Here is a 21,188-nt window from a genome sequence, read left to right on the forward strand (position 1 = left end):
TATTTATTTTATCACTGATCTTGCTTTTACACGCAAATTTGTTTGTCCTATAAAAAGTACGTGACTTTTAGAAACATGGTTTGCCCTGCAATTTTTTTTCTCAAGTATTACTAGGTATCAGAAAGACGTATGAGCTCAAACACCGATTTGGTGATAGTACATTTCTGTATTATTTGTGTTTAGAGTTTTAAATTACACAAGGAAATCGCAGCTTTAATGAACATATAAAAAGCAGCAATTCCACGGATACTGTGCAAATTAAGGTTCATCTTGTATGATGCTAACTTTGCAACGACATTCATATTTTACAGCATTGATTTTTCAATTACCCAAATTTGAAGTACCCTTGAGTCCATCTAAAAGAAATATTAGAATATTGCTTTGCATTTAAACATCATACAGACATGGAGCTCATAATGTAATACAACAGACTAGTGGTGCTACACAGATTATGTACAATTATAGAGCATGCAAGTCTCGCCAGTTCACATTCACTTTTCATGTGAACATCTTGGTTCCAAACACTGACTAGTCTAGCCACAGACTCCCGTGTTTGAATTCACCCAATTCACCCGGTGAATGGAAGTGGAGGTCCACATTTTTTTCAATTTACTATAGTAATCAACTTGCAATAGTTTTTGAATGTGTTGTAAATTGGAAAGATTTTTTTCTTGTTCAGAACCCATTCTTTGCCCTTGACTGGATAAACCTAGTAAAATCACCTAGGTTTTTGAGGTCAACTTGCACGCTCTATTTACAGAAGTGGAGTACAAATTGCTGACTTTAACTATCAACTACATTTTTTTCCAGTTAGTAGCTGTGATGACACCTTTAATACACCAGACTTAAATCCCATACTGTACATCTAAAGCCTACAATGGTCTCGTATATTATATCTGTGCTCTGCAGCAAAACATCTATTCAATTGGATTTCTCCTTGCTATAGATAGAATTCAAGGCTATTGTCAGATTGTTCCCATGTAATTGTTATGGGTGAAGACCTAGACAATAGCCATAGACATCTCACTTGCTCATATTAGACTTTAATATACCTTAAAAAAAATACCATTTTAATCTTTTTTCTTCTTTAATTGGAGTTGGTTTTTTAATCTGTTCATTTGTGCATCAGGTCTTGACCCACAAGATTACCCTTCCACCAGCACCTCTGACGTACCGGTGACTGGCGCTGCCATAACAGATCCTTATCACTATTTGACGCAACAGCACTTCACCTCAGAGATCTTCAAGATTGAGATCCAAAACCTCCCAAGACATTTTGGATTTGCGGTGAGTTTGCTCACTAAACATTCGACCCTCGATTGTGATAATCATACAGCAACTGAATTAAAGGGCCGTGGAATGAATTTCCCTGAAACATGAAAATAATCATATATGAAAGTAATGGTAAACAGCTGCACACTTGCTATCTTTTTTAAGCGCACTTTTTACAATGCCTGTGCACTTGCACAATTGTTTCTAATGTAGCTGTGATGTCGATTTAGATATTTTACTCTTTACATCTTTGGAATTTTCTTTGGAATTTATGAACCTAAAATGTATACATGCAGAGATATCACTTTCAAGTTGTGCATTAAAGTATGTCATTGACTACCTGCTATGTGCTAAATAATGAACAAATCAGTGACATCAACCTCAACCAAAGCACTTTCTCAGACATAAATTACAGAGGTGCATTTCTTTCCTGAAATAAAAACCACAAAATCTGCTTCAAAAGCACTTAAAAAGTGTTTTACAGTGGAAAATGCCAGGGTCATATGTTAATACATGTAGTGCCAATACATGTATATATTCACACAGAAAAGAAAGAAGAAACTTGCTTATATAAACATGCATACATGTACACAAAACTCATTCGAGTAACAATTACAATAATTTCTGAACCACTTGCACATACATTGAATGAGTTCCCAGCTGTTCCCTTTACTGACAGTTGGTTGCAATCTGCTCTGGGCCTGCACATTACTGATGTCATGATTTGTACATGTATTGGCAATCTCGAAAGGAATTTTCATTTCCACTGCAGCATATTATACTGTTCATGTTTCTTGACATCAAATCTGCTTGGCATTCCAATGAAGAAGATGCATGAAAAAGAGAAGCCTTCAAACCACCCTACAGTTTGAGCACTGCACAGCAAGTTCAAGGCACACTAACTGTGCATACTGCCCAATTTACTTGAGTGGTTTCCACTCATTACTCACCTGAGAACATTGTTCTTGACAACTTTCAAATGATGGACTCCCTCCTGGTTCTGGATGTGCATACTGCTGCCCTTATGTTGATCTGTCGGTGCCAGTCAGCCCAGGACATTGTTCCCGAGTACTTGCAAGTGACTGCTGGCTCTCTGCTGGTTCTGGATGTACACACTGTTTTCCTTGCATGGATGGCTTGCAGTCAGTCAGACTAGAGCATTGTTCCTGATGAGAACTTGCAAGCGCTGGGGTCCCTGCTGGTTTTGCATGTACCTCAATATGCACTTGAACATGCTGCTGACTGTGCATGGATGCCTTGCTGCTGCTTTGCCTGGAACATTGTTCTTGACAGCTGTCCAGTGACTGCTGACTCTCTGTGTGTTGTGCGTGCCCTTGGCTTGGTGGCTTGCTGCTGCTTGGCCTGGCAGCACAGGGCTCTTGGTCATTTTCTGCCTGAGGAATCACGTGAAGCTCAATCTGCTTCTCTGGCTGCGATGGTCGGCTGGGATTCCGTCTTGGGCAGCAACGACAGCACAGTTTCAGGAATGAGAAAGCCTCGACTACAGCTGCACGATAGTCGGCGTTTGTGGCGTTGTAGACTAGGGAATTGATGGAGCTATTGATAAGTCGAAAGATTTGTGCACATACAAGCAGAATATGTAGTTTTTCTCCAAGTTCTAAATATTCAACAGCTTGAGCAGGCAAAGAATAATTTAATGCCACTATTGTAATAATTACAGCTGCAATGTGCAGTGAGTTCAGAATGAAGAACACAGCAGTATTGATGATAACCATACGGAGGACCTTGCCTGCTAGCTTGGGACGGTTTGGTACCAGTGCTGATTGCTTGCGTACTTTCACTACTACAAAGATGTACAAAGCAAGAGTTGCTATTAACCAGACAATGGTGATAATGGAAGGAATCCAAAAGATGATGTCATCGAAGACAGTCTTTGGTAAGAATATAAGAATCACAGCAACAATAATTGTGGGCACCCAGAGTCCTGCTGATATCTTTGCTGCCCGAGATTTAGAGGCTTTTTCTTTGTGTTTCAAAGGATTGCACACTGCAGAGAACCTCTCAGCTGCTATGGTAACTACAAACAGACTAGAAACAGCAATAATCATGTATTTGACACATGCGAATGCTTTATGCCCTGCGAAGGTGTACTCTATGGGTGAAAGCAATGCAAATATAAAGTCAGTTATAAGGTACAGCGAGTCAGCCACAGCCAGATTGGATAAGTAGATGTTGATGATTGTACGCATGGACTTCACTCGTATGACTGTGAAGAGAAAGACTAAGTTGATAAGGAGGCCGATTGGTGCAATGATTTCAGCACTTAACCATATTATTTGATCACTTCTGTCTCGACTCTTGTTATAGTCCTGAAGATGCTTTCGTATGTCAGTTGATGGAGTGGAGCTGTCTTGGTAGCCATCACCCATAGTTCATGTACAGTGTAGCATTGAGCTCCATATCCAACATTTTATTCAGATGCAGCAGAGAGTGTTCTGCCCTATTTCAAGATCACTCCAGTTTTATACACACAGGGAATATAAGACCTCAAGAAATGTGAAGTTGAAACAGAAAGTTTGTTGAAATGTTCTCCCTATTTTTCGGAATTTCTCTTAGACATATTTATACATGTGACATATCTCATGACAGCAGTAGCTGTAACCAAAGCAGACAACTCAGTTTCATTACTGGCATGAATTTGAATTCTGAAAGTTAAATTTGTTTCAGTTTTTATTATTTGCTCCAGATTATACACATGTACATGCACATTGTGTAATCCTCTCTTCATGTTCCTGATTCTGGAAAGTAACAGTCACTTAAAACTCCTTTAACTAATTGTAATCACCAACTTCACATGGTACATGTATGCCGACCTATGTAGGTAACAACAAAAAGACAAACTGTCCTCAAAAATGTAATGTTTTTTTTCTACTGATGAATTTTTCAACAGCTTTTGCTATTGTGGCTGTCTGCAACCATAGAGCTATATTAAATTACTAGAACGCTAACTCTTCATTCTTGCGCACGGAGACGCTTTGAAGCCGCCCTGGGCGCAGACATTTTGAATTTATGTGCGTGTGAAGAACACAATCAAAATAGATAAATTGAATATTAAAAGTGTACTCTACATGCAACATACGCAGTAGAACATACGCAGATAACTTCAGCGAGTGATGACGTTTCAAAAAACGTCACGGCAAAAAGCATCTGCAGCACGGAGGGCAGGGACGCACAAACGTTGCGCTGTTTGCGTGGAACAAAATGAAACACTCATTTGCTGATCGTGTATTTCGGTTTTGGGCATATCGGCTTCAACGACGCACCAGTATGGAATACAACGCAGATATACAAATGGCCGTACAAGAGCCATACAAAATTTCGAGTTTTCTATAGGTTTGTGCACAAACATGGATGCGCCCATAAGGCATTACTTTGTACAATGAGTTAGCGCTCTAGTAATTTAATATAGCTCTATGTCTGCAACCCTCACAAAAAAGTCTTCAATTTTTGCATTTGCAGTTGCACACAATACGATTTGCCCAGTGCGTAGACAGGTTCCTAGTCCCTATATTATCAATTCTGATAGTGGTGGTAAACAGTTTACCACATGAGAACTTAGTAAAAGTCAGGCCATGTTTAATTTGAAATTTATTACATTTATTCCAAAATGAAGCTGGGACTATTTTGGGGGGTTTGTCAAAGTGAATAAATCTTGTATTGCTAGAAAAGAATCCTTTTTTTCTTGTATTGAAACTCGAAAAGAAAAACAGTATTGACTGTATCTTTAAAAGATATATAAAACCGTGAAGGTATTGAACATGCAGGATTAGTTTGAGAAATTATTCCCACATGGTGTTTCCACAAACCTTTCATTCATAAATACATGTAAGTGCACTCCATCTATTATTCAGAAACTTTCACTGTTTGTTGGTTTGTTTGTTTGTTTGTTTTCCAGGAAGTCATAGATGTCGAGAAGCAGAAACTGTGTGGTTACTTCAAGAAAGGGGAGGGCAAGAACTTTCAGCTGACGTCATTGTATCTGAATCTCAAGGGAGAAAGGTGGGTTCATGAAAACATCTCACTCAAAGTGATTTGTTATGTAGGGTCACTGATTGTCCATGTCAAATATGTCTGGTTTTAAGGCCGTGACAGGTACCCTTGGTACCTGTAACCTGACCGCTGATTACGGGTACCCGATTCCATTTTATTGATTTTATTACCCGTAACTGCCTTTGTAAATTACAACAACATTTCAGATCGGCAAGCGCCCTTTTCTATTGATTACTTGCGTATAAATTGACAGCAAAAAAGAGGAGACTTTCTTTTCTATCAATCCTTGCTGTCTTTTTTTCCCAAAATGAATTATGTTCTTCCCTTGGATGTTGATTTATTTACCCATACAACAATTCTGTACTTCCCTTCTGTTTGATATTCAATTTGATCTGATAAGGAATGAAGTCAAATGGAAGTTTTTATTCACAAACCACCATTTGATTTCTGTTGATCTGTGTTTTTTTTCTTTCCTGGGCAAATGTTGGTTTTTATCTGATACGAGTTTGTTTTCACTTTCTGGGGTTGAAATCAGTCTCTGCCTTGCCTGACAATCAAGTTGATGTTGTCATATTCTCAGTTTTGTTGATGAAACATCTTTGCAAGACAATTTGCAAGGGCTAACTACTTGGTCTAACTACGTGTTGGCATGATTTAGTAGAGGTTTGCGGTACCACTATGTAGAAGTCTCTTTGCGGAAGATGTGCGGCTCTGAAAAGAACCGGTTGGTTCTTTTCAGAGCTACACATCTTCCCAAAAAAGACTCTACAACATGCTGTTACTGCAACCCTTCACAAGAACAGTGTCTTCCACACATGTGACAATTTGGAAGGGGAAAGTGTGTTTGTCTATTTTTTTTGTGGCGGGAATGTAACCCCCCCCCCCTTTTCTTCCCCTGACCCTGACCCCCCCCCCCCCCCCCCCCCCCCCCCCCCCCCCCCCCCCCCCCCCGCTGCGGATACTATGTAAATATTTCAGTGATAATCAAGATTGTTTTGATTTTATTTCAGTCATAGATGTACATGGAAAGTGTTTGAGGACCTACGTGGATCTGTTTGGGCCTACAACGACGCCCATTCACTGAGCGGATTCGGGATTACCCATCAAAAAATCAAAAAGATAGGAGAGACCAAGGCCAGTTTCTTTGGTAAAATTATCCAGTCAGGTAAGACAAACATCTGTGAAGACTCATTTGCATTGGTCGGCATCTCAATTCTATGTGGATGATTTTGAAATTTGAAATTGTGATCAGAAAGTAGGAATCAAATTTAGTACAATTGGTTTTTGATTTCATCCATATAACTATTGATCTTCTTTTTCATATATGTAATTTTTTAGTTGCCCTTCGCTGAAGTATTTTACAAACACTGTACACTCGAGTGTTGTCTGAGGGCTTGCAAGAAAAAAACACAAGCTTACTTTGGGTTGGACACAAACCCACAATCTTCTGCTTCCTAGTGCAGATGCATCGACCACTGAGCTTGCTGTGGCCAGCTGGCGGTTTGGAGTCTGATGTAGCAGCCCTTAACCCAACTTTGTTTGTGTAGGAGGTCATTAGTTTGAGTCCCACCTAAGCCTTCGGACAACTCTAACTGTACAGTGTTTACAAAATATGTCGTTGAAGGGCAACCAAAAATCCAGTATAAAAAAAGGATAATTTCCATATCGTAATTTTTTTTTTTAATCCTGCCCAGGTTCCCATCTGAAGTCCATCCAGATGATCCTTAATAAGACAGCAGACGGTACAGGCATCGACTCCAACACCCTGGCCTTACAGATGAAAGCCCATCCTGAGCTGAGGGACAAGCTTCATGTCGTCACCTCATGGGGGCCTTTGCCTGTCTACCCTGGGGTGGTCAACTCAGAATGACCTGGTAGGTACAGTGGACTCTGTGACCAAGTACCAGTGTTGTAGTCAGGTCACCAACGTCGAGTCCAAGTCCGAGTCTCCAATCATAGTTCATACCATATACTGTTTAAGAGAAAACCCACGGAGAAGTATTGCCCAGAAAAAAAACAAAAGAAAGATTAATTGCAACAAATGCAAAGAGTGGTCGGGTTGTGCCCGACCACTCAAAAATCTGATTTAAAATCTGATTTTTTTTTTTGAAATCACAAAAATCACCAACCAGTTGGTTTAAATTTGTTCATGTTACTGATTATGGAAAGTAGAATTCACATTGTTCATGTATGCGGATCTTTGTATGGTAGATAACAACAAAAAGACAATTTTCATTTTTAAAGTCGGTGCAACCTGTCCTCAACAATGTTTTCTTCTGCTGATGAATTTTTCAACTGCTATGTCTTTTTTAAGGGAAAAAGTACTTGTACTTGTTTTGCCAGTTTAGTCATCTGTATGCAAACCTCTGAAAAAAAGTTCTTTTTGGTTGTATTTGCACACTATGAGACCCGCCTGCTGAGTAGGCTGGTTCCTGGTCATTGTATATTCTGATAGGGGTGGGAAACAGTCAACCACATGAGAACTGAATAAAAGTCAGGCTGCATTTGTTCCTTCATTTTCATTTTAGTGTCCCCACTCACAGCCAGTATTATACGCAACAAGTGTGAGTTTACCATGGGCAAGAGTGTAGATGGCATCGGTGAGTTAAACTCACATTCATTTTTATTTATATCCAATCTTTTCATGTTTGTTCTAGATCCTTTGGATTTGATGATTTCTGTCATTGGTGAGATGTGAACCCCAAGCCCCTGCTTATAGAAACTCTCTCATGCAGGGGCAGATTGAGACCAACTGTCCCTGGACTTACTGGCAAACTGGGTCTCACGGCATGAACACCAGGGGGTGGGGGATTTATCCCCACCCCCTCCCATGTTTTGACCAGAGGTGGGGCATGGGCAATGGCATCATCATGTGTTGGGAAAAATGCTGCTTGTTAAATCCTGTCAACATGACTTTACAAAGAAGTTGAATTAGTTCTGAGAGAAGCAAAGAGTAACCCTAGGCACTCTAAAAATGAAAGTACAATTTGAAATCAAAGCGTTTCTTTTCTTGTTTTTTTTTAAGGATAGAGCACACTTATCCACCAGTATTGGTGTTCAAGGCACTGCATCATTAAATTAAAAGTGCACATTACCTGGAATGGACATAACATTTTCATACAATGTGCCTGTTATGAACACCGCAACAGAAAGTTTCAGGAATTTTTTTCTCAGTTATTCCCCCTAATTTCTTGTTGGGTCTTCATGAAACTTGGCCCTGGATAAATTGTGCAAAACGTTTCAGTTTGTGTCTTATTATTTTCATTGACAGATAACACTGTTGGTTTCCGGCTTGGCGCTTACAAAGGTAAGTATTTCCTGTGAAGTTTCCTTTTTGCAAAAGACGTAGATCAGCTTTCATGTTTGATTGGATCGGCTGTCGAGGGGTGTGGCCTATTAGTAGCTACTGCTGATCAATGCAAACCAATCAGAATGCAACACACAGAAAGATTGACAGATGTACATATTGTGCATTGTCTAACATGTCTGTCAGGAATTAATTATTGAAAAGAAAGAAACAAGCCACAAAAGACTTAAACCCTTGTCATCCCCTTTGCTGACCAATATGTTGGCTTACTTTTGTGGCATGAATATTGAGGGTATATGTTTGTACTTTCAACATTGACCAGCGAGCTCTTTTACTCAATAGGGATTTTTCAAATATAACATTTGTACAAGCAAGAATTAGATTTTAAATAAAACATAATTCAGGAAAATCACTGTTTGTTTAAATGTTGCTAGTGTACACTTTTATTTATTTCATCACTGATCTTGCTTTTACACGCAAATTTGTTTGTCCTGTAAAAAGTATGTGACTTTTAGAAACATGGTTTGCCCTGCAATTTTTTTTCTCAAATATTACTAGGTATCAGAAAGACGTAAGAGCTCAAACACCGATTTGGTGATAGTACATTTCTGTATTATTTGTGTTTAGAGTTTTAAACGCAAGGAAATAGCAGCTTTAATGAACATATAAAAAGCAGCAATTCCTCGGATACTGTGCAAATTAAGATACACCTTGTATGATGCTAACTTTACAACGACATTCATATTTCACAGCATTGATTTTTCAATTACCCAAATTCGAAGTACCCTTGAGTCCATCTTAAAGAAATATTAGAATATTGCTTTGCATTTAAACATCATACAGACATGGAGCTCATAATGTAATACAACAGACTAGTGGTGCTACACAGATTATGTACAATTATAGAGCATGCAAGTCTCACCAGTTCACATTCACTTTTCATGTGAACTTCTTGGTACCAAACACTGACTAGTCTAGCCACAGACTCCCGTGTTTGAATTCACCCAATGAACGGATGTGGACGTCAACATTTATTCAATTTACTATAGTAATCAACTTGCCATATTGTTTTAATGTGTTGTAAATTGGAGTGATGATTTCTTGCTCAGAACCCATTCTTTGCCCTTGACTGGATAAACCTAGTAAAATCACCTACAATCCCGGCCAAAATGGTTGGGACACTTGGAAATAACCTTACCCTCCAACGGTCACCAACTCCCCCGCTCCCCCGGTCAATGTTGTTCTCTCCAGCGGATGGAGCACACACCGCGCAATGAGAGACAACATTGAGCTGGGGTTGGGGGCCCAGCGAGATTCGCCATGAGGGTTCGCCATGAGGGTTCACCATGCCATTTTGGCCAACAACTGTACAAAGTACAGTTTGTGTTTAACTTGAAAGGCTCATTGTGATACACAAACAATATACAATCCTTGTCAATTTGTTTGTATTCACTCATTCCGTTAATTTCCCAAAAAATCCATCGGAGATCCATCCATACCAAAATATAAAGGAATTGAGTCACTCTGCTTGTTATATAATTTACAGTGGTGAACCCTGGTTACACTATGGTTTGGATGGATTTTTTGTCCAAATGGGGGATTAAAAACAAATTGAAAAAGATGATACGTTGTTTGTGTATCCTAATACGGCTTTCACGTCGAACACAATCTGCATTTTGTAAAAATATCGGCCAAAATGACATGGTGCACCGTCATGGTGAATCGTGTGCATTGACCAGGTTTTTGAGGTCAACTTGCACACTCTATTGACAGAAGTGGAGAATAAATTGCTGACTCTAACTATCAACTACAGTTTTCCAACTAGTAGCTGTGATGACACCTTTAATACACCAGACTTAAATCCCATACTGTACATCTAAAGCCTACAATGGTCTCATATTATATGTCTGTGCTCTGCAGAAAAAAATCTATTTAATGGATTTCTCCTAGCAAAATTAAATTTCAAAGAAACTTTAAACAAACATTCAGCACTTTGTTTGGTCTTCAGAAAATGTTTTCCATGTTGTGCTACATGTACATGTATGCACAAAGAATGGTACACGTGTGTGCTCCCAATGCATGACTTGCCACTTTCTTTATCTGTTACTTAGGCTGTGTCTGAAACGGGCTTCTAGAGCTATGGCTACGGCTATTGTCAAATTGTTCCCATGTAATTGTAATGGGTTAAGACCTAGACAGTAGCCATAGACATCTCACTTGCTCTAATTAGACTTTAAAATGCCTTTAAAAAATAGCAAATTCAATGTATTTTCTTCTTTAATTGGAGTTGGTCTTTTAATCTGTTCGTTTTTGTCTATCAGGTCTTGACCCACAAGATAACCATTCCACCAGCACCTCTGACGTACCGGTGACTGGCGCTGCCATAACATATCTTTATCACTATCTGACGCAACAGCACTTCACCTCAGAGATCTTCAAGATTGAGATCCAAAACCTCCCAAGACATTTTGGATTTGCGGTGAGTTTGCTCCCTAAACTTACAACCCTCGATAATGATAATCAGGTGCAAATCCAGGAACATTTGCTCCAAGAAATATGGGAGCGGGGGAAATTTGGATTATAGATGCTCTGTGGTGCAATCTGAGGTGATTCCTGGCCTTTTATAGTCTTTATAAATATAGTCTTTACAAAAATTATATGATGACGTTGAAGAACTCATTTTAAAGCAAGGAAATGTTTTGGACTCGGTGAAAAGTATAATTTGTACTTTAAAAGTGCACTTAAAAAATGGTGACCAATGGTGAGTTCCAATGGTTCTCCAGCTTGCTGTGTCATACAGCCAGTACACAATGTTTGCAGGCTGATGTTTAATATCAGCGCCGGTATATTTGTAAGGAGGTTGCCCTCCTCCTTCCCTCCTTCTCGCTCTTCTCCCCCTCTTTTTGTCCTTTTTTTTTCTTTTTTTGTTGACTCAATTTGACGGGGGGCACGTGCCCCTGCGGACCACCCCTGGATCCGCGCCTGAATTATCATACAGTTTGCGCTATATCAAGAGTTCCTATTGCCAACCATGGTTGGAATTTCTCAAGGTCTTTTAATAGCATAAAGGAATTAAAGGGCCGTGAAATGAATTTCACTAAAATATTAAAATATATAAGCCTCCTGTATTTATCAAAGTAACAACTACATGTACTTTCTTATTTCCTTTTTTTCAAGTGCACTTTTTACAATGTCCAAACAATTTCACTTTACAGCTTTGGGATTTTCTGTGTAATTGATGAACCTAAATTTCTCTGCATTGTACATGTACACATAGCAGTTTGCACATTGAAGTATCACATTGACTGCCTGCCATGTGCTAACCGCGATCAAAACACTTATGTAGCTATATTTTTCCTCAAACATCAGTGAAACTGAAGTTCCAGCGCATGACATCGCTGTATTTCTCATGAATATGCACCTTGGCACCATCATGAAAATATGTAAAAGCCTGAAACATCTAAAGACTTGGAATACAGAGGTGCATTTCCTAAAATTAAAACCTCCAAATCTGTTTCAAAGGCACTTCAACAAGTACTTAAGGTGGAAAATGTCAGGGTTAGCCATATGTTAATGCCAATAGATGTGCATTTTCACAAATAAAAAGTAGCAAACTTGCTCATTCACAAAAACCTCATCAAGTAACAAGGAACAGATATGGAAAGTGTAATTTATTTGCCAAGAAGATCATTTGTATGTGTAAGTAGTTTAAAACCAATTGCATGCATACATTGAATGAGTTCCAGCTGTTCCCTTTACTGATATTTGTTGCAATCTGCTCTGGGCCTGCACATTACTGATGTCATGGTGCGTACGAGTATTGGCAATCTGCTAAGTAAAACACATTACAACTCCAGCATATTATGCTGATAATATTTCTCAATTTCAAATCTACTTGGCATTTGAATGAAAATGATATATGAAAAAGCCATAGATCTACTCTTCACTTTGAACACTACACAGCAAATTCAAAAGCAACTGCACAGTGCTCTACTTACATGCATTGCTTGCACTCATCAGTTACCAGATAACATTGTTCTTGACAACTTTCCAACGATTGACTCCCTTCTGGTTCTGGATGTGCATACTGCTGCCCTTGTGCTGATGGCTCGGTGCCAGTCAGCCCAGGACATTGTTCCTGAGTACTTGCAAGTGACTGCTGGCTCTCTGCTGGTCCTGGATGTACACACTGTTCCCCTTGCATGGATGGCTTGCAGTCAGTCAGACTAGAGCATTGTTCCTGATGAGAACTTGCAAGTGCTGGGGTCCCTGCTGGTTCTGCATGTACCTCAACATGCACTTGAACATGCTGCTGACTGTGCATGGATGCCTTGCTGCTGCTTTGCCTGGAACATTGTTCTTGACAGCTGTCCAGTGGCTGCTGACTCTCTGTGTGTTGTGCATGCCCTTGGCTTGGTGGCTTGCATCTGCTTGGCCTGGCAGCACGGTGCTCTTGGTCATTTTTTGCCTGTGGAATCACACGAAGTTCAATCTGCTTCCCTGGCTGCGATGGTCGGCTGGGATTCCGTCTTGGGCAGCAACAACAGCACAGTTTGAGGAATGAGAAAGCCTTGACTACAGCTTCACGAAAGTCAGCGTTTGTGGCACTGTAGACCAGGGAATTAATTGAGCTATTGATCAGTTGCAAAATTGCAATGCATATAAACAGAATATGTATTGTCTCTCCAAGTTCCAGATAGGCAACAATCTCAGCAGGTGATGTATACTTTGATTCCACTACACCTACATGAATTGTCATAATTGCAGCTGCAGTGAACAGTGAGTTCAGAATGAAGAAAACAGCAGTGTTGATGATAACCATGCAGAGGACCTTGCCTGCCCGCTTTGGACGGTTCGGCAACAGGGCTGATTGCTTGCGTACTTTCAATACTACATAGATGTACAAAGCAAGAGTTGCTATCAAAGAGGCAATATTGATAATGGAACGAATCCCAAAGTAGACGTTAGTGGAGACAGTGTCTGTTAATGGTAAGAAAATCAGAATCACACCAACAATAATTGTTGGCACCCAGAGTCCTGCTGATATCTTTGCTGCTCGAGATTTAGAGGCTTTTTCCTTGAATGTCAGAGGATTGCGCACTGCAGAGAATCTCTCAGCTGCTATGGTAACCACAAAGAAATTAGAAGTTGCGATGAACGTGTATTGGACACTTGTTATTGCCTTCTTGACCAATAAGTTGTACTCTATAGGTGAAAACAGTGCACATACGAAGTAAGTCATAAGGTACAGTGAGTCAGCCACAGCCAGATTGGATAAGTAGATGTTGATGATTGTACGCATGGACTTCACTCGAATGACTGTGAAGAGAAAGACAAAGTTTAAGCAGAGGCCAATTGGTGCAATGATTTCAGCACTTAACAGTGTTATTTGATCAAATCTTTCTTCACTCTTGTAAAAGTTCTCAAGATGCTTTTCAACTTCAGTTTTCCACCCAGTTGATGGAGTGGAGCTGTTTTGGTAGCCATCACCCATAGTTTATGCACAATGTAGCATTGAGCTCCGTGAGCTACATTCTATTCAGAAGCAGCAAAGAATGTTCTTTTCTATTTCAAGATCACTCCACATTTATACTTACAGGGATTGTAAGACCTTGAGCAATTGAAACAGAAAGTTTCTTGTTCTTTTTTCTCATTTTCCCCAAACATTTGTGTCAGATTTTAATGCATGTGACTATCTTGTGGTATCAGTTCCTGTAACCAAAGCAGATGCATGTAAGTCAGTTTCACTACTTGCACTGACATGAAATCTGACAATAAATTTGTTTCAGTTTTAGTTATTTGCTCCAGATTAAACATGCATATTGTGTACATGTAATTGTTTTTAGATGCAAGTTCTCCCTTCACAAAGCATAAATGCCACTCAATGTGAGGGCTACAGTACAAGAAGAAAAGCCATAAAAACAGGATGATAGTAAAGGAAGACAATTAAGTTTAGTGCGTGAGAGATGCATGTAGTGCTGCAACCGAACCACCGAACCGAACTAAAAATAGCCGAACTTGGCCTTCCGAACTGAAACCGAACCGAACCGAACCCAAAAGTCGGTTCGGAAGAGTTCGGCAAGTATTTGTAGAAAGCGCTAGGAATGCTAATGCTTGCAATGAAAGGGCCAAATTAGCACGCACTGATTGAATTGAATAATACCGTGTTGAAAAGTCACCGCATTCATCTTCATTATTTGCGATGTTCTAGCCATGCATACAATAGGATATCGGGGCCGATCAGCTTTGAAAAAATCGTACGCACCTGCAATTCCCTGAACAAAAAGTGCGTTCTTATCTCGCTTTGGACGCGCAGCCCGACTGGCCAGGATATCCCATAGATATAGAATAAAAAATCTATTGGATATCCCTGCCCAGCCGCGTTCCACGACGTAGTTCGTTTGGACCAAACCATTTGCGGTGAAGGGTGCGCTTTCCTCGGCACAATTTACCAGCATTTGCATATTTTTCACCGTGTCAAAATTACAAATAATACTTTTTATGGAGTCAAAAACCTTTCCCTCGTTCAGAGTAGTTTCTTAATTTTTGCAATATGTTTTTTTTTTCGTAAAAAATGTATACGATAAATGATGTATTTCCCAAAAGACGGTGAAACACCCCTTTCAGGGTTGGCGATTTTTTTTTATTTTTTCAAAAAAATATAAAAAATCTGATTTATTTGATTAAAATCAGATTTTTTTGATTTAAATTAAATTTTTTTGATTTTTTGAATTTCAAAATATTGATATGTCTAAAGATGTGTCTAAATCTCCCCATGCGCCCTCACACCCATCACTAAGGAGTTTACAGGTTCCTATAATACCCATCCACAAAACTCAATCAATTGATAAATGCTTTTGAAAAAAATTGTATCGAATCAGTGATTTAAAAAAATCACTTGATTTCTTCTAAATGTAGTCTACATCATTGGTTCAATGGTACATCAATACTGAAGACACTATAAAGGAGCATTGCTTGAGTGATACAGCTGAGATACGTTATGTGTGGATACGAATGAAAACTTGATTTATGGTACGTGTACATGGCATACAAAAAAATATGACAGTTCTCCACTGGCATGTTGATTTCATAAAAATGCTTCTAATTTCAAAACCGGCGGCATTGATTGTGTAACTTATAGTGTTTGATTGATGGTCCAAGGTGGAGAACAGAAATCAGGTCTTGCACCTTTAAAAGGTTTTATATAAATCTCAATCTAAGTTTGTAGGGAGAGACCTTTTGATGGTTCATGTCAGCCTTGACCAGCACAGTTGATTCACAATATCACTGTAAACAGATCAAGGAATGATTAAAGCAAACGTGAGTGTGCTCTCTTTAAAATTAAAAACTTTGAAGAAAAACTTTTAAACTCAGATCTTGACTTCGTCAAAACAACGATTTGTGTAATTATGCAAAACCTAAATTGAGTAGATGGTGATAAAATAGGGGTGTTTGATTGTGTTAACAACATCTTACACTCTGTAATTAAGTGGAATCAGTTGATTTAAATGATTAAAAAGACCCTCAATCAATTGATTTTGCCAAAAATAAGATTTTTACAAAAAAGTGATTGAAATCAGTGATTTTGATAAAAAAAATCATTTGATTTAAATCGCGATTTATCAACCTGATTTAAATCAGCCAACCCTGACCCCTTTACAAAATTAATGGATCCGTGCACAGAATGAATATTTATGGCAGTCGCGAATTGAAAAGTTATCTTTTTTTTACGGTAGCTACTTGTCAGCTTGTTGCTAAAATAATTATGATTTTATAAGTTTGGCATAGTAAAAAAAAACTGTTTGTTTCAAAGAACAAAACTAATCTGCAATTATTGCCACGAAGCAAATTTGTAGTGTCCATCAGGGCATGCTCAGACGGGACGGAACTCGTCAGAAAAACCGTCAGCACATGTGGGAAAATTTTATCATAGTTGCCGGGCCGGAGATGGAGAGGGCTGCGATAGTAACACAGTAGCAATTTACGATGTTCATTTCTCAACGTCATCAAGTCAAATTATAATGGTATTTTGTTTACACAACAAAATTAAGATTCATCCTTCAACCTGTGTTGTGTAGCATGTGGAAATTGCGGTGCCAATTTCAGACTTGTGCAGTGCACACGTGCTTGTTCCAACAGGGGAACGGCTTATGTGATTTTCTTTGTAGCCCAATACATTGTACCATGGACATGCACATGTACATTATGTATGCACTTCCGAAGCCAAACTGAACCGAAGTTCGGAGAAAAAAAATCGAGCCGCAACCGAACCGAACCAAACCGAACTTTGAGGATCAGTTGCAGCACTAGATGCATGTTCCCATTGTGTTTATACAGGGTGAGTCAAAAAGAAAGTGACCCGCAATCAAGATTGTTTTTCTTAAAAAGCAGTCAAATTAGATACACCAAAGAAGTATGTCTTAAAAGAGCATGTTCTTCCACTCATCTGAAAAAACCCAGTCAGTTGCCGTGTCACGCGTAGCTGCTCTATTTTCTCGTCCACACAAATGACAACAACGCGAGGCCATCGGCCGATTGCCGTAAAAAGGGCTTCAGAAAATTCGCAATGTTCATGGCAAACCACAACCGATCCAAGCAAAGAAAGTTGTTTTAGTTAGTTAAAGACCTACTTCATACATCCATCAAGGTATTTTTTTCTCAAAAAAAGGATTTTGATTCATTTTGACGATATTATTTCACGGACAAATCAACTAAAAATTAGGTCATGAAATTTCAGGTTATTTTCGAGAACGACGAAAGTCTCCCAAATGTTGAGGTAATCAAATGAAAGAGTGAACCTTCATCTACAAAAAATCTCATGAACGTGATGTCGTTAATATTTTCAGAATTCGATGTACACCTAATGTTTCCAACAACTTCCATTTTTCACAACGTGAAAAGATTGCCGCCATTGTAAAGCGTAGAGCGAGGAACCCAAACACGGTTTGACCTTGTGACCCATACGCCCACTGATTGGTCGAGCTCGCGCTCGAGTATGGCCTGCTGAATATTCATAAGTCATTCATTGCACGAAAAGCGTGCTATTCACAACGTTTTCAGGCCAACGTACGTCGGCATACGTTTACACGCGTACATTGTGATTGCAAATCATAAAATCTCGCAAAAGTCTTCATTTTTCAACCGGCAATTTGGACCAAACATTTTAAGTCTCCTGCACGTGTTTCACATGAAAATGAAGCATATACTTTTCTCTATCTACTAAGCCTTGCCATTTGTTTCGGCCATTTTTAAAAACTAAAAACTATTGGCCCTCAATTTTGTTGATTAAAAAATATGATTTTGTTTGACAGGGCATAACAACACTTTATATTTGTCAAAAGCAGTTAACGATTTCAACTTTTTCACTTATTAAGCCATCTTGGCCAAACAGTGCATGTATTGAGGCACTTTTTGTGTTTTTCTGTAGTCTCAAATAAATCTCGTAAAATCTTGCATACGCTTTTGGGCCATGCGTGCTTGACCTCGGGACAAGAATCTGAGGTCAAACAGGGCTGTGTGCGTGACATGGCTACTGACTGAACCCAATCACTATCAATGATCCATGCCATCCGAAGTTATGCTTGTTTTACTTAAAAGAACCAATTTGTGTAGCTGTCCAAGGAATGCGATGAGCTTAGTGAGAATTACAGATTACACACAAGTATTCAAGTACAAATGAAATTTTAATGATTGAAATCAAGACAATTTTTACTATCAGGTTGTGTGTTTTGAATATGAGAAACTGAAGTTAAACACATTTTAACTCCAGCATAATGTGCTGTTAATGTTTCTCGATGTCAAATCTACTTGGCACTCCAATGAAGAAGATGTATGAAACAGCCTTAAATCTGCTCTACACTTTGAACACTACACGAGCTTGCTGTGTCATTCAGCCAGTACGTAATGTTGGCAGGCTGATGTTTAATATCGGCGCCGGTATATTTGTAAGGAGGTTGCCCTTCTCCTTCCCTCCTTTTCGCTCTTCTCCCCCTTTTTTTTTTCCTTTTATTCTTTTTTGTTGTTTTTTTGTGTGGACTCAATTTGATGGGGGCACGTGCCCCCGTGAACCACCCCTGGATCCCTGCCTTAATTATCATACAGTTTGCACTATATCGAGAGTTCCTATTGCCAACCATGGTTGGAATTTCTCAAGGTCTTTTAATAGCATAAAGAAATTAAAGGGCCGTGAAATGAATTTCACTAAAATATTAGCCCGAACAGTCCTGAATCCTCCAATTTCAATATGATTTTGCACACCCCCTAGGGAGTTAGGGTTAAAATATTTAAGCCTTCCTGTTTTTATCAAAGTAACAACTACATGTACATGTACTTATTTATTTTCTGTTTTTCAAGTGCACTTTTTACAATGTCCAAACACTTTCACTTTACAGCTTTGGGATTTTCTGTGTAATTGATGAACCTAAATTTCTCTGCATTGTACAAGTACACATAGCAGTTTCTACATTAAAGTATCACATTGAATTCCTGCCATGTGCTAACCACGACCAAAACACATTGGTAGCTATATTGTCCTCCAACAGCAGTGAAACTGAAGTTCCAGCTCATGACATCACTGTAATTTCTCATGAATATGCACCTTGGCACCATCATGAAAATATGTAAAAGCCTGAGACATCCAAAGACTTGGAATACAGAGGTGCATTTCCTCAAATTAAAACCTCCAAATCTGTTTCAAAGCCACTTAAACAAGTACTTAAGGTGGAAAAATGTCAGGGTTATCCATATGTTAGTGCCAGTAGATGTGCATTTTCACAAATAAAAGGTAGCAAACTTGCTCATTCACAAAAACCTCATCAAGTAACAAGGAACAGATACGGAAAGTGTAATCCATTTGCCGAGAAGATCATTTGTAAGTATTTCAACACCACTTGAATGCATACATTGAGTTCCAGCTGTTCCCTTTACTAATAGTTGGTTGCAATCTGCTCTGGGCCTGCACATTACTGATGTCATGGTGCGTACGAGTATTGGCAATTCGCTAAGTAAAACACATTACAACTCCAGCATATTATGCTGATAATATTTCTCAATTTCCAATCTACTTGGCACTCCAATGAAAATGATATATGAAAAAGCCATAGATCTACTCTACACTTTGAACACTACACAGCAAGTTCAAGAGCAACTGCACAGTGCTCCACTTACATGCATGGCTTGCACTCATCAGTTACCAGAGAACATTGTTCTTGACAACTTTCCAAAGATTGACTCCCTTCTGGTTCTGGATGTGCATACTGCTGCCCTTGTGCTGATAGCTCGATGCCAGTCAGCCCAGGACATTGTTCCTGAGTACTTGCAAGTGACTGCTGGCTCTCTGCTGGTTCTGGATGTACACACTGTTCCCCTTGCATGGATGGCTTGCAGTCAGTCAGACTAGAGCATTGTTCCTGATGAGAACTTGCAAGCACTGGGGTCCCTGCTGGTTCTGCATGTACCTCAACATGCACTTGAACATGCTGCGGACTGTGCATGGATGCCTTGCTGCTGCTTGGCCTGGAACATTGTTCTTGACAGCTGTCCAGTGACTGCTGACTTGCTGCGTGTTGTGCATGCCTTTGGCTTGGTGGCTTGCTGCTGCTTGGCCTGGCAGCACGGTGCTCTTGGTCATTTTCTGCCTGTGGAATCACACAAAGCTCAATCTGCTTCCCTGGCTGCGATGGTCGGCTGGGATTCCGTCTTGGGCAGCAACGACAGCACAGTTTCGGGAATGAGAAAGCCTTGACTACAGCTTCACGATAGTCAACGTTTGTGGCACTGTAAACCAGGGAATTGATTGAGCTATTGATCAGTTGCAAAATTTCAATGCATGCAGTCAGAATAATTATTGTCTCTCCAAGTTTCAGATTGGCAACAATCTCAGCAGGTGAAGTATACTTTGATGCCACTACACCTACATGAATTGTCATAATTGCAGCTGCAACGTCCAGTGAGTTCAGAATGAAGAAAACAGCAGTGTTGATGATAACCATGCAGAGGACCTTGCCTGCTCGCTTGGGACTGTTCGGAAACAGGGCTGATTGCTTGTGTACTTTCAATACTACATAGATGTACAAAGCAAGAGTTGCTATCAAAGAGGCAATGTTGATAATGGAAAAAATCACAAAGTTGACTTTAGTGAAGACAGCTTCTGTTAATGGTAAGAAAATCAGAATCACACCAACAATAATTGGCACCCAGAGTCCTGCTGATATCTTTGCTGCCCGAGATTTAGAGGCTTTTTCCTTGAATGTCAGAGGATTGCGTACTGCAGAGAATCTCTCAGCTGCTATGATAACCACAAAGAAATTAGAAGTAGCGAGGAACGTGTATCGGACACTTAATATTGCCTTCTTGACCAATAAGTTGTACTCTATAGGTAAAAACGATGCGAATATGAAGTAAGTCATAAGGTGAAGGGAGTCAGCCACAGCCAGATTGGATAAGTAGATGTTGATGATTGTACGCATGGACTTCACTCGAATGACTGTGAAGAGAAAGACAATGTTTAAGCAGAGGCCGATTGGTGCAATGATTTCACCACTTAACCATGTTATTTGATTAGCTCTTTCTAGACTCATGTAAAAGTTCTCATGATGCC

At 39.5% G+C, this 21,188-nt stretch overlaps 1 protein-coding gene and 1 long non-coding RNA gene across 8 annotated transcripts in view; both read left to right on the plus strand.

The window, feature by feature from the left end:
- The window catches only part of LOC119742882 (tRNA (uracil-5-)-methyltransferase homolog A-like), a 51,785-nt gene that overhangs the window by 24,048 nt on the left and 6,549 nt on the right, over positions 1-21,188 (plus strand). For all 7 annotated transcript variants that reach the window (XM_038219120.1, XM_038219122.1, XM_038219125.1 and 4 more), the window contains one exon: positions 10,912-11,069. In XM_038219120.1, coding sequence (XP_038075048.1) covers positions 10,912-11,069 — 158 coding nt within the window. The remainder of the gene's footprint in view (positions 1-10,911; positions 11,070-21,188) is intronic.
- LOC119742885 lies at positions 1,248-7,018 on the plus strand. The gene is made up of 3 exons (XR_005272911.1): positions 1,248-1,287; positions 5,189-5,292; positions 6,978-7,018. It is a non-coding gene; the product is annotated as an uncharacterized LOC119742885 (long non-coding RNA).

This window comes from Patiria miniata, unplaced genomic scaffold, assembly GCF_015706575.1.
Source record: "Patiria miniata isolate m_02_andy unplaced genomic scaffold, ASM1570657v1 HiC_scaffold_6, whole genome shotgun sequence".
Lineage (NCBI taxonomy): Eukaryota > Metazoa > Echinodermata > Asteroidea > Valvatida > Asterinidae > Patiria > Patiria miniata.